Raw genomic sequence first — 16428 nt, forward strand, 5'->3', positions numbered from 1 at the left:
TAAAGAATATAAGATACATTGTACTAGACAATAATAATTTTTATTTAAGTCCCAACATCAAATTCACAGATCTTGAAATCATGTGACTGAAGTGAAATCATGGACAATGAAACACACCAGGACGCATCCACTGGTCCTGCAGGTGAGCAAAAACAGAGACCTTTGGCCTCTGGTAAATAATAATTGCGTTAGCTGTTGAATAACAGTTATAATGTATTTATTTCTCAGAGTTCCCTTACAGTAAATAAGAAATACGAGCAAAAATAAGCTGGATCTGCAGCTCATGACACAAGCCAGATGGTCAGGATCAGTCCAAGTGAGAAGGTATCATCGTTTCTGGTTTAGTCCTGTTAAGTTCTTCAGCTGTAAAACACAAGACATGCATTGTGTTAAGGCTTTAAAACAAACTGATGGATTTAAATATATACTTTAGACTACTAAAATGAGTGTATTCAAAGGCTAGAAGACATTACTCGTGAACATGAGACAATGACTTACTGTAAAAGCAGCTCCCACGAGCCCCTGAACCACTGCTTCACCAGTTGACTGAACCTTTAAAGAGGAACACTTGATTTACAACATGTTTCAAGAATTATGTGAAATGTAATGTAAAAAGCAGACCATCATCTGTTATAAAGCATTATTTTGAACTCATTCCATTGCACATTTATGATTCTCCTCGTACCCAGGAGCGGTTTTAGGGACTTGGAGGCCCCAGGCAAAGATCAATGTGATTTAAAATAAGGGTTATGCTTGGCAGAAGTGCTGCAAAAATGACCAGATAAAGTGGTGAAAAGGGGTTCAAATGTGGCAAAAATGGGTTAAAGACGGAAAAAGGGGCAAAAAGTGTCATAAATTGGTTACAAATTAAAAAAATAGTTCAAAAAAACAATGAAAATGGGTTAAAAAGTGGCAAAAATATAAGAAGTGGCAAAAATGTATAAAAGAGTGGCACAAAAGGGGGAAGCATGCAGGAAAAGTGGTTTACATGGGTTAAAGAATGGCAAAAACTGGGTTAAAGAAGCAAAAATGGGTAAAAGTATCAAAAATGGGTTAAAAGTGGCAAAAATAGCCTGGCAAATTTGTGAAAAGGGGTTCAAGAATGGTACACAAGGGAAATAAATGGCAGGAAGTTGCAAAAGGGGGTCAAAGAGTGGCAAAAAATGGGTGAAAAGTGGCAAAAATTGGTTAAAAGTTACTACTATTGTTAAAAATGTCATGAAAGAGGTTGAGGAGTGGCAAAGATGGATAGGAGTGGCACAAAGTGGATAAAACATGAAGGAAACATGGTTTAGAGGGTTTAAATAATGGCTAAAATTGGGTTAAATAAGCAAAAAGGGGTTAAAATGATTTGGTATTAAATCACAATTGTGGAGGGCCCATTCTCTGGGATTTTCAGGGGCCCAGCCAGTTCTGCTGTCAGGCCTGTCTCCTTGTGTCCTGCTGCATGATAGATAACAGGGATAGAGCTCACTGGTAATGCCTAAAAAAGTCAAAAATACAAATACTACTATAATAACTTGTTGTGCAGATGTACTTGATGAACCCTGTGTTAAGTTCAGTATTAGTGAATACTTGGTTACATCAAGCTGGACAAACTGCATCCACCTTAGACAGAGAGTAAAAAAACCAAACGTAAATCTGATGTCTCCTCCAAAATGATATGAGAATAAAGACTCTCTGTACTTAAGTGATTATTAGGCACAAACTTGTGTCTTTTCTTCATCATTTTCTGAAGTTCATGTACTCTCCTGTTCTAGGGTTTAATGTTTTCAGGTACATTATAGTAAGTGTATCTGGCCCAAGGTCCTATCAAGAACTTAATGTAATTAATTTGTATTTCTGCATCAAATCAGCTGCGTTACATGAGTTTTTTATTATGTTATTAAAAGAAATATACAAAAGGTTCTATTTTCAGTGTATTTTTTCATCTGAATCATACTGAACTGCAGCAAAACAGGGATGTCAAGCTCATTTTGGGTCAAGGGCCAGATTTCCTCCAATTAGACGTCCTGCAGGCCAGACAATTTTTTAGCAGCATCTATACGACCAAAGCTAATATAAAGGCTGCTGTAATGTTTCTAAAAAGAAATGACCCAATATTAGATGCAGCTACCATTTAATGAGTGCTGCATGTTTGCACACTAAAGGGTTAATTAGCTACTTTAGAAAGAGAATTTACCGGCAAGTCCTTCAAATCAACAATAAAGATTCAGCCTTTAAGAATGCCAAATGTACAGAAGACTATTAGGGCCACTGAAAAAAACATTTGAGACGATTTTTTTTTCACTTGTGAGAAAAAAAGTCATAATTCTGAGAATAAAGTCAGAATAATTCTGAGAATAAACTCAGAATTCTGAGAATAAAGTCAGAATAATTCTGAGAATAAACTCAGAATTCTGAGAATAAAGTCAGAATAATTCTGAGAAAAAAGTCAGAATTCTGAGAATAAAGTCAGAATTCTGAGAATAAAGTCAGAATAATTCTGAGAAAAAAGTCAGAGTTTTGAGATTCTAAGACTAATTTTGTGTTTTTCATTAATGAAAATTTAGAAACAGACATGGATAATATGAGTGATAAATGTACAGTATGCTGTGACACTTGTAATACTTTCTGTTTGTAGTTTCATTTTTCTACCGCTTGATTCAGTGTATAAGCATGGTTGGACTGTGTTGAAATTTATATTCGAAATAAAAATTAAAGTTTAAAAATGCCACACTGCAAAATTCGTTAAACTACGCAGATAGAACTTTCCCATTTACAGCCACTACACTGAGCTGGTAATAACCACAGGAGAAACTTTCACAGAAATCACTGGAGGCTGATGCCACTACTACAGCCAAGGACCACATACCACCCACCTTAAAAAATTGTGGATTTATGTCGTCCACAATATTTAATCTGATCTATTTTGATCTGAAATGTTACTTCTTATATAGCTGCAAACTCTCACCTGCTGAGTGAAAACTTGACTTTTAACGCATGTCTGAGCCCCTAGAGTCATTCTTCTTCATGTCCACCCTATATGAATCCCTCTGACATCCCTGCACGCATGATGAACTGGCGCATCTCCATGTGTATTTTGGATGCATTTTAGCGCATCGCCAAGATCAAACATGACCTCTCATGTCATAGGACAGCCTGTGTCTAGATTAGGATTGAGTGTTCAGTTATTAAGCCATTTAACCGTGACGAGAATTTCTACCATTTAATGAGAGCTGGAGTTAAATATGCCACAGGATTTATAAACGATGTCCTGTTTAAACATAAGTGATCAAGACCATAATTTCACTTCTTGTTGACATCAAATTAATCATAATGTGAATAGAATTAGTAAATATTAGTATGGCATTACAGATTTATTATAATGTGGGATTTAATCAAGCTGGAGATTGAACTGAGTCGCTCACCAAAGTGAGATACGATGTCCGCATTTGTGGCTGAGGGACAATTACTCAGTAGTGTTATCTGAGGGCAGCTGTTTTATTCACATTCAGGAGAAGAAGTTTGGTTTTACAGGGCAAAAACCTCTTTATTTGACATTTGTTAAGGCCCTTGTGCAAGAAACCAATTAGAGGTGTGGACAGGACAAGACTTAATGAGAGAGCAGAGTTGATGCTGGAGTTGCACAGCTATGGGCTCTGCTGTGCGTCTTTTTTACGATGTTCCTCCCTGCTCTAAATGTTAAATTATGAATAATTCTCTTTGACCTGGGGAGTGGCAAAAACACAAGTGAGCTATAATTGTACAAAAACAAACCTAGGCAATTCCTGAGGCCCCCCTTATGGACGAGGCCCCAGGCAATTGCCTACCTTTGCCTAATGGTAAAACTGCCTATGCTCGTATCTTTATGTTTGAAGTTTTCATTGGATTCAGCCACATGTTCAGGCTAAATAGGGAAATAAAATGGTAGAATAATAATATCTTAATTTACTGTCAGACAAAAGTTGAGTAAAAACATACCCAGCTGGATATTTTACCAGTAGAAAACAATCAAAAGAAGTCTTGAACACTTTCCACACACAATCTCTTCTCTCTTTTTTCAGCTCTTAATTCTTAAAAGCACTTCACTCTACCTGTTTGGCAGTGGTTGCCATGTTGACCATATCCTGGATGCGGTTATCAAGGAAATTCCAGGTGTCCTGGAAGTCTGGAGAGGAATCCTGAACCATGACCAGCTCTGTGGTGTTATAGATGCCTGTCAGTGCAGCTCGTTTGGTGTACCAGTTCATCTACAACAGAAAGGGTTTTTCAGAGGAAGTTTATGTTGTAGTTTTTTGAATGAGACAAGGTAAAGCCTTTTTGAAACAGTCATCATCTAAACGCATAAAACAACAACAACAACACCAACAGGTAATATGAACAGAGGAATAATCCAAATAAAATAAAGTCATAATAAATTCACTGTGGACACATCAACTTGTCCTAATGAAAGGGAGCATGTATTGTTTTTTAACCTAACGTCGTGAGGTTTTATTTTTGCTGTCACCTTTTCCAAATTGAAATATGAAAGCCAGCAGAATTACTCCCCTTAAAAATACACGTCATTTGAATATGGTATGTCACTATAATTCACCCTAAAATGCAATTTATACTTACTTTTTGGCAGCCACTATTGTCAGGCTGGAAGAGTAACACTTTAATAAGGCATCTCAATAAATAATTAATCATGACCTGGAAGCAACAAGGAGCCTTCTCAATTAAAGCTCCTGTGAGGAACTTTTAGTTTGTGTTGGCTTTGGAGACGCCCTGTTAACAGGGCTACCTCTTATCTCTTTTCTGCTCTTGGCATGTACACACAGAAGTAGTGTTAGGCAACTACATTTCTTACAGAGTTAAATGTATCACTTATCATGCCAGGCACTTATCTGATTCAAGCATAATCAATCTTTTTGCTCTTGGTATCATTCTTTTACAACTACAATTAATTTCAGTCTGTGTCATAACCAGCAAACTCCTGACAGGATTTTTAAGCTTATCATTATTTAATATTCATTATTATTAGGGATGCACCGAAAATTCGGCCACCGAAAATTTTCGGCCGAAAATGGCCTAAAAGTGCATTTTCGGTTTTCGGCCGAAGGACTTTTGTCACCGAAACAACAAGGCCGAAACACGACGTTGTGATGACGCAAGCAAAAACCGCGGCCAGCACGCGCTCGGATCAGTGGTTCTCAAATAGGGGTACGTATACGTGAAGGCACTCCGGGGGGTACGTGAGATTTTAAAATACATGCCCGCTATTTAAGAGAAATAGCGCCTTTAATTGCACGTCAGGAGCTACATGAGTATATTACATTCTAGAATCACATTCATGCCGCGAACGTCTGCGGTGTGTTTTCTCTGTCCTCTGATAAACAGTGATATTTATTGAAGCGGAAGATAAAAATGGATTTGTCCCTCTCTGTCCTTCACTCCGTGCGTAACGCGGCACTTTACGCACAGCCAGGCTGTCAGTGCCGTTTTTTTCACGGTTTCATTCACTGTGCCAGCCAAGTTTGTAAGAGGAGGGACTGACTTTTCATTCATTCTATGTCAAATATGATCAATAAGAGTTATAATATTGCACAGCTGAGGCTCGCAGTGAGAGGAGTTAACTCTCTCCACAGCGCACAGACTGGCTCACCTGTTTGTGTTCCAGACTGTTCAGAGGAGTCATTTAGCTGGTTGATCCGCAGCATTTATAAGTCGTATGTCTGAGGTCAGAGGAGACTGTGTTGGTAAATATTTCACTAAAGTCCCGTTAGTTTAGAAACGGCTCCAGCTTCGTTTCGCTCCAACGAGCACACATGGTGGTGGTGGTGCCCATTTTTAAGGCAGACAGAGGAACAAAAACGTCCTCCTCTCCAACACCACCTGATATTTGATATCTCCTCATATCTGTCTGTATCAGTGCTTGTGTTTTTTTTGCCTCTTTTTTTTTTTAGCCTGGTAGAGAGGGAGACAGGCAACAGGCAGCCCCACATGTCCATATGAGCGCAAATGCGCTACTTAAATATCCGCAGCAATGTCGAGCTGCGAAATTATGTTGCAGGTGAGGAAGCTTGCTTTCACTCGCTACAGATTCTAAATGTAAATATTTTGTGTAAATAATTTGCATGAAAAAATTGCGTATAAGGTGTAAGGACCTTAAGTTTATAAACTGGAGTTAATATTTTGTAGGCTCTTAAATTTAATCACCCTTAAACCCCCTGAGTCTCCCCCATGGCAGAATGGTTTGACCCACACTGGCACATACCCGTCAATCCCTGTATTCACAATCACTCCATTCATAAAAAGGTTTATGATTTAATTTTTGTGAAGAAATGCTGATCTATAACTAAGTTCATGATTTCAGTTTGAGAAGAGAGAAGTCTTTTTATAACTTCTTTGTTATTTACAGGTTTTTAGTTCTTTCTAACTCTATGTTTTTATTTCCAAATTGTTCCAGAGAGACCACTGCAGTCGAGCAGAGTTTTGCACACTTCTGGGTTTAAAGCCTTTCCAGTCACCGTTTTTAACAGCTACATTAATTTGAATTCCACATTTAGAGATGAGAAGATGTGCCATGATTTTAGTCATGCATTTTTAACATTTAAAATGTATGAAAAAAAAAATATTATTTGTAATTTGAAAGTGTTTATCAGTTACAAAGTTTGGTAAATCAGACGGCTGTCACAGCACTCTTTAATGTCTTTCCTTTTGGCCAAAAAGCTTTGCACTGTTTAGGGGGTACCTGGCTGAAAAAATACTTTAAAGGGGGTACATGACTGAAAAAAGGTTGAGAACCACTGATTTAATGTATACATGAGTGCGGTCAAGTTAAACATTTTATTTTGTATTTTATTTTATTTTAAATTGTGTATTGTTGGAATGAAGTGCTTAATAAATATTTACATAATTCTGTAATTGATTTATTCTTTGAAGCATTAATATTAATTTTTGCAATTGCAATTGATTTTAGTGAGGTTAGTACACAGTCATAGCCATAAATGCAATGGTACTAATAATTGGCATAATAATTTGTTTCGGTGTTTCGGTTTCGGCCAAGAATTTTCATTTCAGTGCATCCCTAATTATTATACATGTTTTGTAACAGTTTCTTTTAGACTATTAAAAGCTTTTAGTAGAGCTATAATAAACAATTCACTTTAAAAGATCCCTTGTCAGCTGATTAATAAAATCATTTTCATGTCCTTTGTGTAAACAGGAACCATACGTTGGTAATGGTCATGCTGATGAAGAGGTGGTGATAAACCAGGGACAAAGACAGTTAAATTAAGAGGAAGAATAAAAATTAGAGGATTAAAGGTAACTGGATCCACTTACATCTGTCGATCGGTCTCCAGCGTAAAACCAGATATCATCTATCAGGGTACTCAGGTGCTTCAGACTGTTGGGGATGTTGTGGGGGAGAAGCAGTAGGCTCATTGCCTGAGAAAACATAAAAAGGATCAGAATCCAAAACACTTGGTCATTCTGATCTATTAGTAATATCAATAACAGAGTAGAGTGTAAAAGGCTATGTTCACACTGCAGTTAAAATGACCTGAATCTGCTTTTTTTGCTCACATGTGACTTGTATCTGATTTTTTCTGACAGTGTGAACAGCACAAGTCACACTGAATCTGACCTTTTCGAATCAGATTCAGGCCACTTTTGTATGTGGTTCTAAATCATACACATATCTGATCTTTTGGAAGTTGACTTCAGTGTGAACAGGCAAACAAAAAAATCAGATCTGAGAAAAGATCAGAATTAAGCATTAAGGCCTGCAGTGTGAACATAGCCAAAGACACAGGTACTCGTTGCTCACACTATACCTGTGGCCATGATTCGATATAGGGGATGTGCATCCTCAGTCTGGTCTCAACAGCATCTCTTAGAAAGTCAGCAGTGCTCTTCTGCCTGAAACAATGGTTTCATTGTTAAAAGCTGAAATCTATGGCTAAACAGGGAGAATGTGTTGTTTTTAAATGCCTGAGGTTAACGTGTTAAACATGATGTGTATGTTCGTGTGTGTGCTCTTACTCTGCCTGGCCCAGCTGGACCTGCTTATGTTGTTCAGCTAAGATCTCTGTCAGCTGTGAGTTGCATTGGGAGATGAAGTGTAGCACCAGGTCTCCAGCTCCGTTATAGAACATTCCAGTGGAAGCAGAGGATAGGGCCAATGTCTGGTACAAGCACAACAATAATAACAAACACAAACAAGAAATGAAAACTTCAGAATAGTAATCACTGACAATCTGAACGTCCTGTTCAATACTGAGCTACTTATGTAGTCTCTATTCTGAGTGGGGTATCTTATTTTGTTTGTATCAAGGATGAAACAGCAGACAAGCTGTGAGCTATTGTTGGGAAATTACAGGATATGCAATAAGGGGGAAATCTTTTGAAAGTTATAATCTGTCTAAATTTTTTCTGAAGAATCACAAAAATCACCTTTTAATTAATTTATTAACGAGTGAACTATACAAAAGTGATCATACGCCAGTCACATAGTAAACATGGTAAAACTGAGGCTGGTCATAGAAATATCTAAAAAGTGGAGGATTCTCTATTACTTGTGTTTGTTGTAAGTGACTCTTGCCCAATTTTAACAGCAGCTCACCTCAGCACCAGCAGCGATGGCCTCCATGGACCAGCCATGCAGTGGGACAAACTCTAGGGCAGCAGTAAGGATTCGAGCCTGCAGCTGTTCCTCTGTTTCGTATTCCTCACCCTGCTCTCCACTCTGGTCTTGGTAACTTTCACACAGAAACCCCAATAGTCATGTAAGATGGAGTCAGAATTTTACAAACCGTCACATCTACACACAACATGCCAATGTTTAATAGCATTAACAATCTGTTGATTTTGTATCAGCTGACCTGGTGTTTGGTCTGGACGCCTCCTCAGCTGTAGAGTCAGATGCTGAAGTATCTTGGGAAGCTGTGGTTGAGTCGCCTTCAGCAGACTGAGCCTGGTAGTGCTCATGGTGGGTTGTAGACGAGGAAGGAGGGGATTTGTCAGATTTGGATTCATCTTGAAGCCTCAGTGCTGCACAGTGGAAGCCTCGTCTCAGACTGCTGCACTGGAGGTTTGCTGCTGGTGGTGCAGCCACCACTGTAGGATATTTAAATGTAATCATTAGCCACTGAATGCTTGGTTCAAGATAATGTGAACAAACAACCAACAAAATACACACTTATGTAGAAACAGGTCAACAATTTTTTTACATTCATTGCCAAAACTAAAGGTATCATGAAATGGTTCAAGTGAGTATGACATTAAATATTAAAAATAAACAGCTATTAGCATTTAGCCTAAGTTCTTTAACCTTTTACCCCATAAAACAAGCAGTAATAACGCAGGATGTCTGGACTGATTTTGTGAGGAAAAAACATTTTGAATATGTCAGAAGATTAAGTAAGCTTTCAATTGGAATAAAAATAGAACTTCTCATTGGGGATTCTGCACCAGTGTGACAATGCAACATTACATACAGAACAACATTACTATATACAATGCCACTGAAAAATTCCTGACAACCAGAGGGGCAATCATCAAATTAAAACTACAGTTTAAGACACATGCTCCAAGTTGTCTTTCATACATATCAAGGGTGTCTTTTCTTTATTGAGCTCAGCAGAGGATCAAGCAGGAAGACTTTCGCGTACTCATTCATTTGTCACCCTGTTTATTTCTCTCTCTTCTTCTTTTTGTTCTCCCTTTCCGCCCTGGTCATCAGCTGATTATGAGCATTCACTCTCTTGGGTTCTTAGCTAATCAGATTCTGCCACAGCCTTGTTTGCCTAATAATGCACCTGTCATATTTTAAATCTGTTGTCCTCTCTTTCAGTCAGCCTTTCACTTCAGTGTGGGCGCTGCAATCCTCCTCCACCCCAACCACCTCCATTCAGTACATCAGCATCTAGTCCTCACAGATCTTCTGCTCATCTCATCCTGCATACCTCAGTCTACCCCTCTAAGCCACCTCATTGGTGTCCTAGTCTTCTCAGAAGTCTACTCCTCATTTGATCCTGCATCCCACATCAACACCGCCACCAGTTTCTAGATGCCATAGAGGGCTATCCTATTCTTGCTTCACTATCCTTGAAGTACATGAAGTCCCCCCGATGGTATCTTATAGCCCAAGACATTGCACCTTTCTCTTTCATCAAAATTTGTGAAATAAATGAAAATGAAATGTAAACATATGAAAACTGAAGAACGCAATGATGGTGTGTAACACTAAAAGCACTGAGGTTAATATCCCTCTAAAACCCTATAATCAAATACACCCACCACCTAAAATGTTCTCCAAAGTCATAGTAAACTATGCTATATTTGATCTGTACTAGAATCCAAGCCAGTTGACGAGGAAACACTGGACATGCGCAGCTTGTTTTTATTTGTCCATCAACACAATTTGTGTTTAACTTAGAAGTTTTATTTTCATACACTATTTACTGTATAACTTTTTTACTTTCTCAAAGATATGACTAAATTCAGTGTTCTTATGTTTCATATACAGAAACTACATTTCCAAATGAAATTTGAATTACTTTGTATCCATCAGGCTGTTACTCCGTGGTCTTTCTCTCTATGTCTACCCAACCCATCATTGACTTTAATATTTTAGCATCTACTCTTGCCACCACGTGCCTCAGATTCTTGACACGTTTGTGCAGCTCTAATAGAAGAAAACTAAGACCCTCAAAAAGGTTTCCATTGCTACAACATCAATTGCAAGGAGTCCACATTCTTACCATAATGAGCAGATCAGATGATTTTAAAAAATAGTTTACCTGACACACTCTCCTACTCGTTTTTTATCGACCAATGTGTCGGAGCTTATGGTGTATTATAGGAAGTGGTATATAGGTGTCAGCTAGAGGAATTTGACTAAAACGTGTACCTTATAGAAAGAACACGGTGTCTCAGCACTCACTACGAGTCATTGTGACTAAAGATGTGCTTTTTATGATTCAGTTTCAATAACAACACAACAGCCTGATAAGGAGAAACATACTTTGACAGATTGCATAACCAGAGAGAGAAGACGCCCCCTCGGGTTGCAGGAACATTTTGAACATACAGAGGTTGTTTTAAAGATCTGCAGAACCCACTATTCGATTCAATCTACGCGTCTGTGTGTAATGATAATGATTGTAAAGCAACAATCAACATAATGTAGTCAAATTCTGCCCTTCATGTTCACCTTCTGGCACAAGTGACTTTGTAGCTAACGTCAACACAGACTAGTTTCCACTTCATGCAACAAACAGCTGAAAGATGGGACAATGCATGATTATGTTTAATGTTGCCAATTATAAACCCGACAAAGTAACAATGAGGTAACCTTTTCTTACCGCTGCACAGCCCCCTCAGTGCCCTTCCAGCCCGTACACCTCTCAGTAGCGCCGCCATATCCAGCTGCACTGAGGGCTTATTTTAGAAACTGCTGCGTCATTTTAGCGCGACTCAACAACATAATCAAGCTAGCAGTAGTTAAGAAAGTGAGTTTTTCAACATAAAATTAAATGAGGATTTTTTTTTTTCAAATTAAGTGAATGTCAAACACAATAACGAACTAAGGTATGCTATTTCAGCATTTGGCTGGCTTAAAATGATTCCTGTGTTAAGGAATCGCCCCAAAAATACTAAAAATTACATATTAGTGTGAATAGCCAAACCCTTGCAATCGCTTGCAACACACTCTCAGTTGTTTTATTGTGAAAATCTAAAACGGAACGTGCGTTACTTACTTGCTGAAAATTTGACACTTTAACTTCTACATACATAACAACTGGCTGACTGGCTGTGTAAAGTCATATTCCGAATTTATTTGTCCAGCGAACCTTTTATAAATTGAGGGACAAAAACGTGAGTATATTTTTTTCGTGTGTAGCCTTACACTATTGTCAGTCTTATCAGCGTGAACTTAATTACTAACCGGCGTTTTCTGCGTCACGCTATCCTTATGTATCACTCGTGTCAACAAACATGCTAACATGCTACCTTCAAGAATAACAGGCAGAATTTATCTCATTGAATGCTAAAGCTGGCATGATTTACGGCTTGATTCTATATTTTTTTACGCCAACAGCATGGTCAGTTAATCAGACTAACATAGACGACGCTTCTGGAACATTCAAGAGTTTCAATTGATAAGTTTTTGTCTGTATGAGGATATGCTTTAATTTTAATATATATTTTAACTTAATGGCTATATATGGCAACCTGTTTTGGTTCCAGAATAAGCTTTTATGTCAAGGTCATATGTAGTAACATGGGACTGGTTTCTCTTTTTTATCCAAGATAAAGCTTAAATACATTTATTATCATGGGTATCATAACAGAGATGATACTATAATTTGATATCAGTTTGGGTCGTAGTATTCATGTGTTAACAGTTTAGTCTTTTCTGTTGGGCTGGGTAGCTCTGGTCCATCACACACCACGTGTCTAGGATATCAGATAATCCAGAAACAGCGCAGTTAACCGTCATTTAAACTATTGCGTCTGTACTAACCCACATCTCCTCCCAGGGAAATCATGGCAGACCTTGGCGTCAAAGCAGGAGATCATGTGCTGTTGGTTTGGACTCAGCCCTCAGCGCCAGCAGCCCTGAAAGAGTATGCAGAAGAACTGGGGGCCATTGTTGGTGCAGGAGGCAAAGTATCAGTGGAGAACATGGAGAGATTATTGATGTGTGAGTGACTTTTTATCTGAAGTAGTCTGCATTTTCTGTATTAGTTTGAACCATAGAGAATGGCTTTGTTGGGTGTTTTATTATGATTAAACTAGATTTAAATGATCCTCTCCTCCCTTTAGCTTCCCATTCAGCATCTGCCTTTGACTGGGTGCTCTCTTGCCTTCTGGCTGACAGCACCTCCACCCACAGTGCAGACACTCTTGCAGAAATTGCCAGAGTGCTCAAACCTGGTGGGAAGCTAATCCTGGATGAAGCAGTTACAGGTAAGGGAGGTTTCCACTGTAGCTGCTCAAAGACTGATAATTACTATTCGAATAGCACCACACAGAAATGATCATCTAAAGTTGATCTTAACCCCTTAAAACATGAAAACTCAAATAATAGCCAGAAAATTCTCATATTTTGGATTTTTTTGACCTTCTATCGAGATCTAAAAATGAAAAACTGCTTTAACATTTTACATGTATATTTTTTGTTGTATATGTTTTTGGCAACTGATAATCCACTGGAGGAAATTTTATTAATCATTTATCAGATTGTATTTAAATAGTTTAAATTTAGTTGTTCATTTCATGTGACACGCCATGTCAGTTTATCACTGGGCTGATTTTTGTTGATTGTGCTTTTCTTGCTTCTTTCTCTGCTTAAGGAGCCGAGGCGCAGAGTGTGAGGACTGCAGAGAAGCTGATGTCAGCTCTGAAGTTGTCAGGATTAATGTCAGTAACAGAGGTGAGAGTGCTGGTTAACATACAAGTATTAAGTATCTGTTCATGAATATGGCTATGCACTAAAGTAAATGTCCCAAGTAATTCTTTTTAGAAAAAAAAAATTGGTGCCTTTTTTTAAATATTGTGAAAATTGACTTAATTTAGATCTGGGGACATTGTTGTAACCCCCCTACCCCAGTGCTTTGGGAGCATTAATATAAAAAACTGGAACTTTAAGGGTGGGTCTTCAAGGATCATCATTTCTGATTAGCCTGTTTTTTATTTCTATTTTATAAACCAGCCATCAGAAGTTTGTTATTACATGAGTGTGATTTGACACATCAGTGCTATTACACAAAATAGAAAACAACATATGGACCAACAGCAAAGTCCACAACCTGTTGAAGTGTTTGAACAGCTCTCCCTTTATCATACCCATTCAAGGGAAGTGTTTCCACAGCCACAGTGTACAAGCAGAAATAGCTAAGAGTTAATCTAAAATAAGTCCTTCATCAGTGGTTCTAAGCATCTAATCCAATTAAAACCATATGACATATTGACATGACATGTTTTCTCTTCATCCAGGTCAGTAAAACAGAACTCAGTCCTGAGGCATTAAGTTCCCTCAGGACAGCCACTGGTTATCAAGGAAACACTTTGTCCAGAGTCCGAGTGTCTGCCTCCAAGCCCAGTTTTGAAGTGGGGTCGTCCAGCCAGATTAAACTTTCCTTTGGGAAAAAGACACCGAAGCCAGGTGGGTTTAGATAGATAACTTTTTTTTCCCCTCAAAATTGTTGATGACTAAAATTGTTTGTTTGTTTTTTTAGCTGTCAATGTTGATCCCTTTTAAACGTACTTGATAAGTGTTCAATCAGATTATCTATGGTATATACACGTTATGGATGAAAGTATTTGGATGCCTGACCATTACTCCAACCAGGACTGTAATGACATTGTATTCAAATACATGCACTTTAATATGGAATTGCCCCCTTTGTAGCCCAATATTGGTGTGCTTTACACCACTTGTGTGTATTTTTGAAAGGTTGTTGGGTTGCACATTTATCTTTCCTCATTAGCTTTCCTAAACAGTGAGCTGTAAAATCATGTACTCTGTTGTATTAATGCTAATACTTACAATATCTACATGCACAGTGGAAAAACCTGCTCTGGATCCCAACACAGTCAAAATGTGGACGCTGTCAGCGAATGACATCGATGATGATGATGTGGTGAGTAACAGATTTAGTATCTTTCTGTGTCTGAATATAAATACATGTAAAATACTATGGAGCCTTTTTGAATAATTCTGGAGTGAGTTTACTGCATGCTCTGAATCTTTCTTGTTCCCTTTTCCCCCTTTATTCATAGGACTTGGTGGACTCTGATGCTCTGCTGGATGACGAGGACTTAAAGAAGCCAGACCCTGCCTCTCTGAAGGCCCCAGGCTGTGGGGATGGAGCTGGCAAGAAGAAGAAAGCCTGCAAGAACTGGTAAGGTCCTCCACAAATGTTTATAAGCCGTTAACAAGAGCATGTTGTGGGTATTCTAAATCAACTCAAGCATGTGTTTTGAAATGACTATACACATTGTATTACGTTATTTTTCTCATGTGTAGCACATGTGGTCTTGCTGAGGAGTTGGAGGAGGAGAGTAAAGGAAAACAGAAGACGAACCTGCCAAAATCTGCCTGTGGAAGTGTAAGATTATTTACATTTCATCTATCAATATATAGAATTGATATAACTGCTGCAACTTAAGACTAAGGCTTCACCTGTTGGCTTTTTTATTACTCTAAATATTGTCACAAAACTCAATGGCAATGAATTCCATATAAATTCTTACATTATTCTTAATTTAGTGCCAAGGTTTATTACACTGCATTGTCTAAAATACTAACCTGTTCACATTTTACTTTTTATGGCAGTGTTACCTTGGTGATGCATTTAGATGTGCCAGCTGTCCGTACTTGGGCATGCCTGCGTTCAAACCAGGAGAGAAGATCTTGCTGGACAACAAGACACTGACAGACGCTTAAGACCATGATACACATCAAACAGCTACTGATCTGAAACCTACATTCCCTTTTAGCTTCTCATCTACCCTGCAACATCTTCCAGGACACAAGTCCCTCTGAAAAAAACAGAGCTGCAAGCTGACTTTTCAGCCTATGAAGGGGATTTCCACACATCTGTTTGTTCAATGAGAGCTTGATTTTGACACACAATCTTGTTTCTGATGTTCAGATTGCTGCAAGTTTGAAAATGAGGGAAAAAGAGATTTGATTGAAATGTTTATTCTGCTGCTGTTAATGCAAGCTATGCTATGAGAGAAAAATTGGAGGAGTTTATGATGTACTTGAAAGCACTGAAATTCATTTGTTATCGTTGTTTTAATTTTAGTTTCTATTTACATATGATCACTCAAAATCGTTACCGTAGAAAATGGACACACTTTCACCAATAATCAAACATGCTCCAAATAAAACAGTACAATGTCCTATCCATGCTTTTTTATGTGTATGAGGGCAATGATTTTGGAAAGATGTGCAGTTTAACTTGAAACAGATGGACAATTTACAGGAAGTGTGTCATTACAACAAATGGACCCTGAATCAATGACATCAGCCCAATTACAGGACATTGTCTAATCTTAAAACAGCTCGACTTAAATAGATTTGTTATAAAATTACTTAGTTACATTTTTATTTCCTCTGCTGAGAGAATAGTCTTTTCTAACTGGCAGTAAACTTTATTTTGTTGATGGGGCTGTGGACATACCTAAGACCGTCAAAGTCTACAGATATTTAGAAACCATTAATCAGTCTTTAAAGACAGACGAGGCCCATACTGTTTGGTTTGGTGCATATCTGGAAATCTTGCAATTTCAGACTTTAAATTATTTTTTTGTGTGCAGTTTTTCCTAAAAGTGTCACAGGCTCATAGACATCAACAAAGTGACAGAATTAAAGTTCAGTAGATTGCTAATGTGGTCCTTCAGTCTATTATCATATCTGCAGCCTAAGGCCATCCTAGACCAATG

At 38.1% G+C, this 16428-nt stretch overlaps 2 protein-coding genes across 2 annotated transcripts; one reads left to right on the top strand and one right to left on the bottom strand.

The window, feature by feature from the left end:
• Positions 1-24: 24 nt before the first annotated feature.
• On the bottom strand, positions 25-11440 carry coq9 (coenzyme Q9 homolog (S. cerevisiae)). The gene is made up of 9 exons (XM_041795385.1): positions 11334-11440; positions 8850-9084; positions 8591-8726; positions 8011-8153; positions 7803-7887; positions 7309-7413; positions 4077-4232; positions 499-552; positions 25-363 (listed from the first exon to the last, which is right to left on the bottom strand). Exons 1-9 carry the CDS (start codon positions 11389-11391, stop codon positions 328-330), a joined length of 1008 nt encoding a protein of 335 aa, XP_041651319.1. The 5' UTR covers positions 11392-11440; the 3' UTR covers positions 25-327.
• A 280-nt stretch (positions 11441-11720) lies between these two features.
• ciapin1 (cytokine induced apoptosis inhibitor 1) lies at positions 11721-15888 on the top strand. Its single transcript, XM_041795386.1, has 9 exons — positions 11721-11847; positions 12513-12676; positions 12799-12942; positions 13329-13408; positions 13972-14140; positions 14542-14618; positions 14758-14879; positions 15005-15086; positions 15314-15888. Exons 2-9 carry the CDS (start codon positions 12520-12522, stop codon positions 15422-15424), a joined length of 942 nt encoding a protein of 313 aa, XP_041651320.1. The 5' UTR covers positions 11721-11847; positions 12513-12519; the 3' UTR covers positions 15425-15888.
• Positions 15889-16428: the final 540 nt, after the last annotated feature.

Source organism: Cheilinus undulatus, linkage group 9 (assembly GCF_018320785.1).
Source record: "Cheilinus undulatus linkage group 9, ASM1832078v1, whole genome shotgun sequence".
Classification (NCBI taxonomy): Eukaryota; Metazoa; Chordata; class Actinopteri; order Labriformes; family Labridae; genus Cheilinus; species Cheilinus undulatus.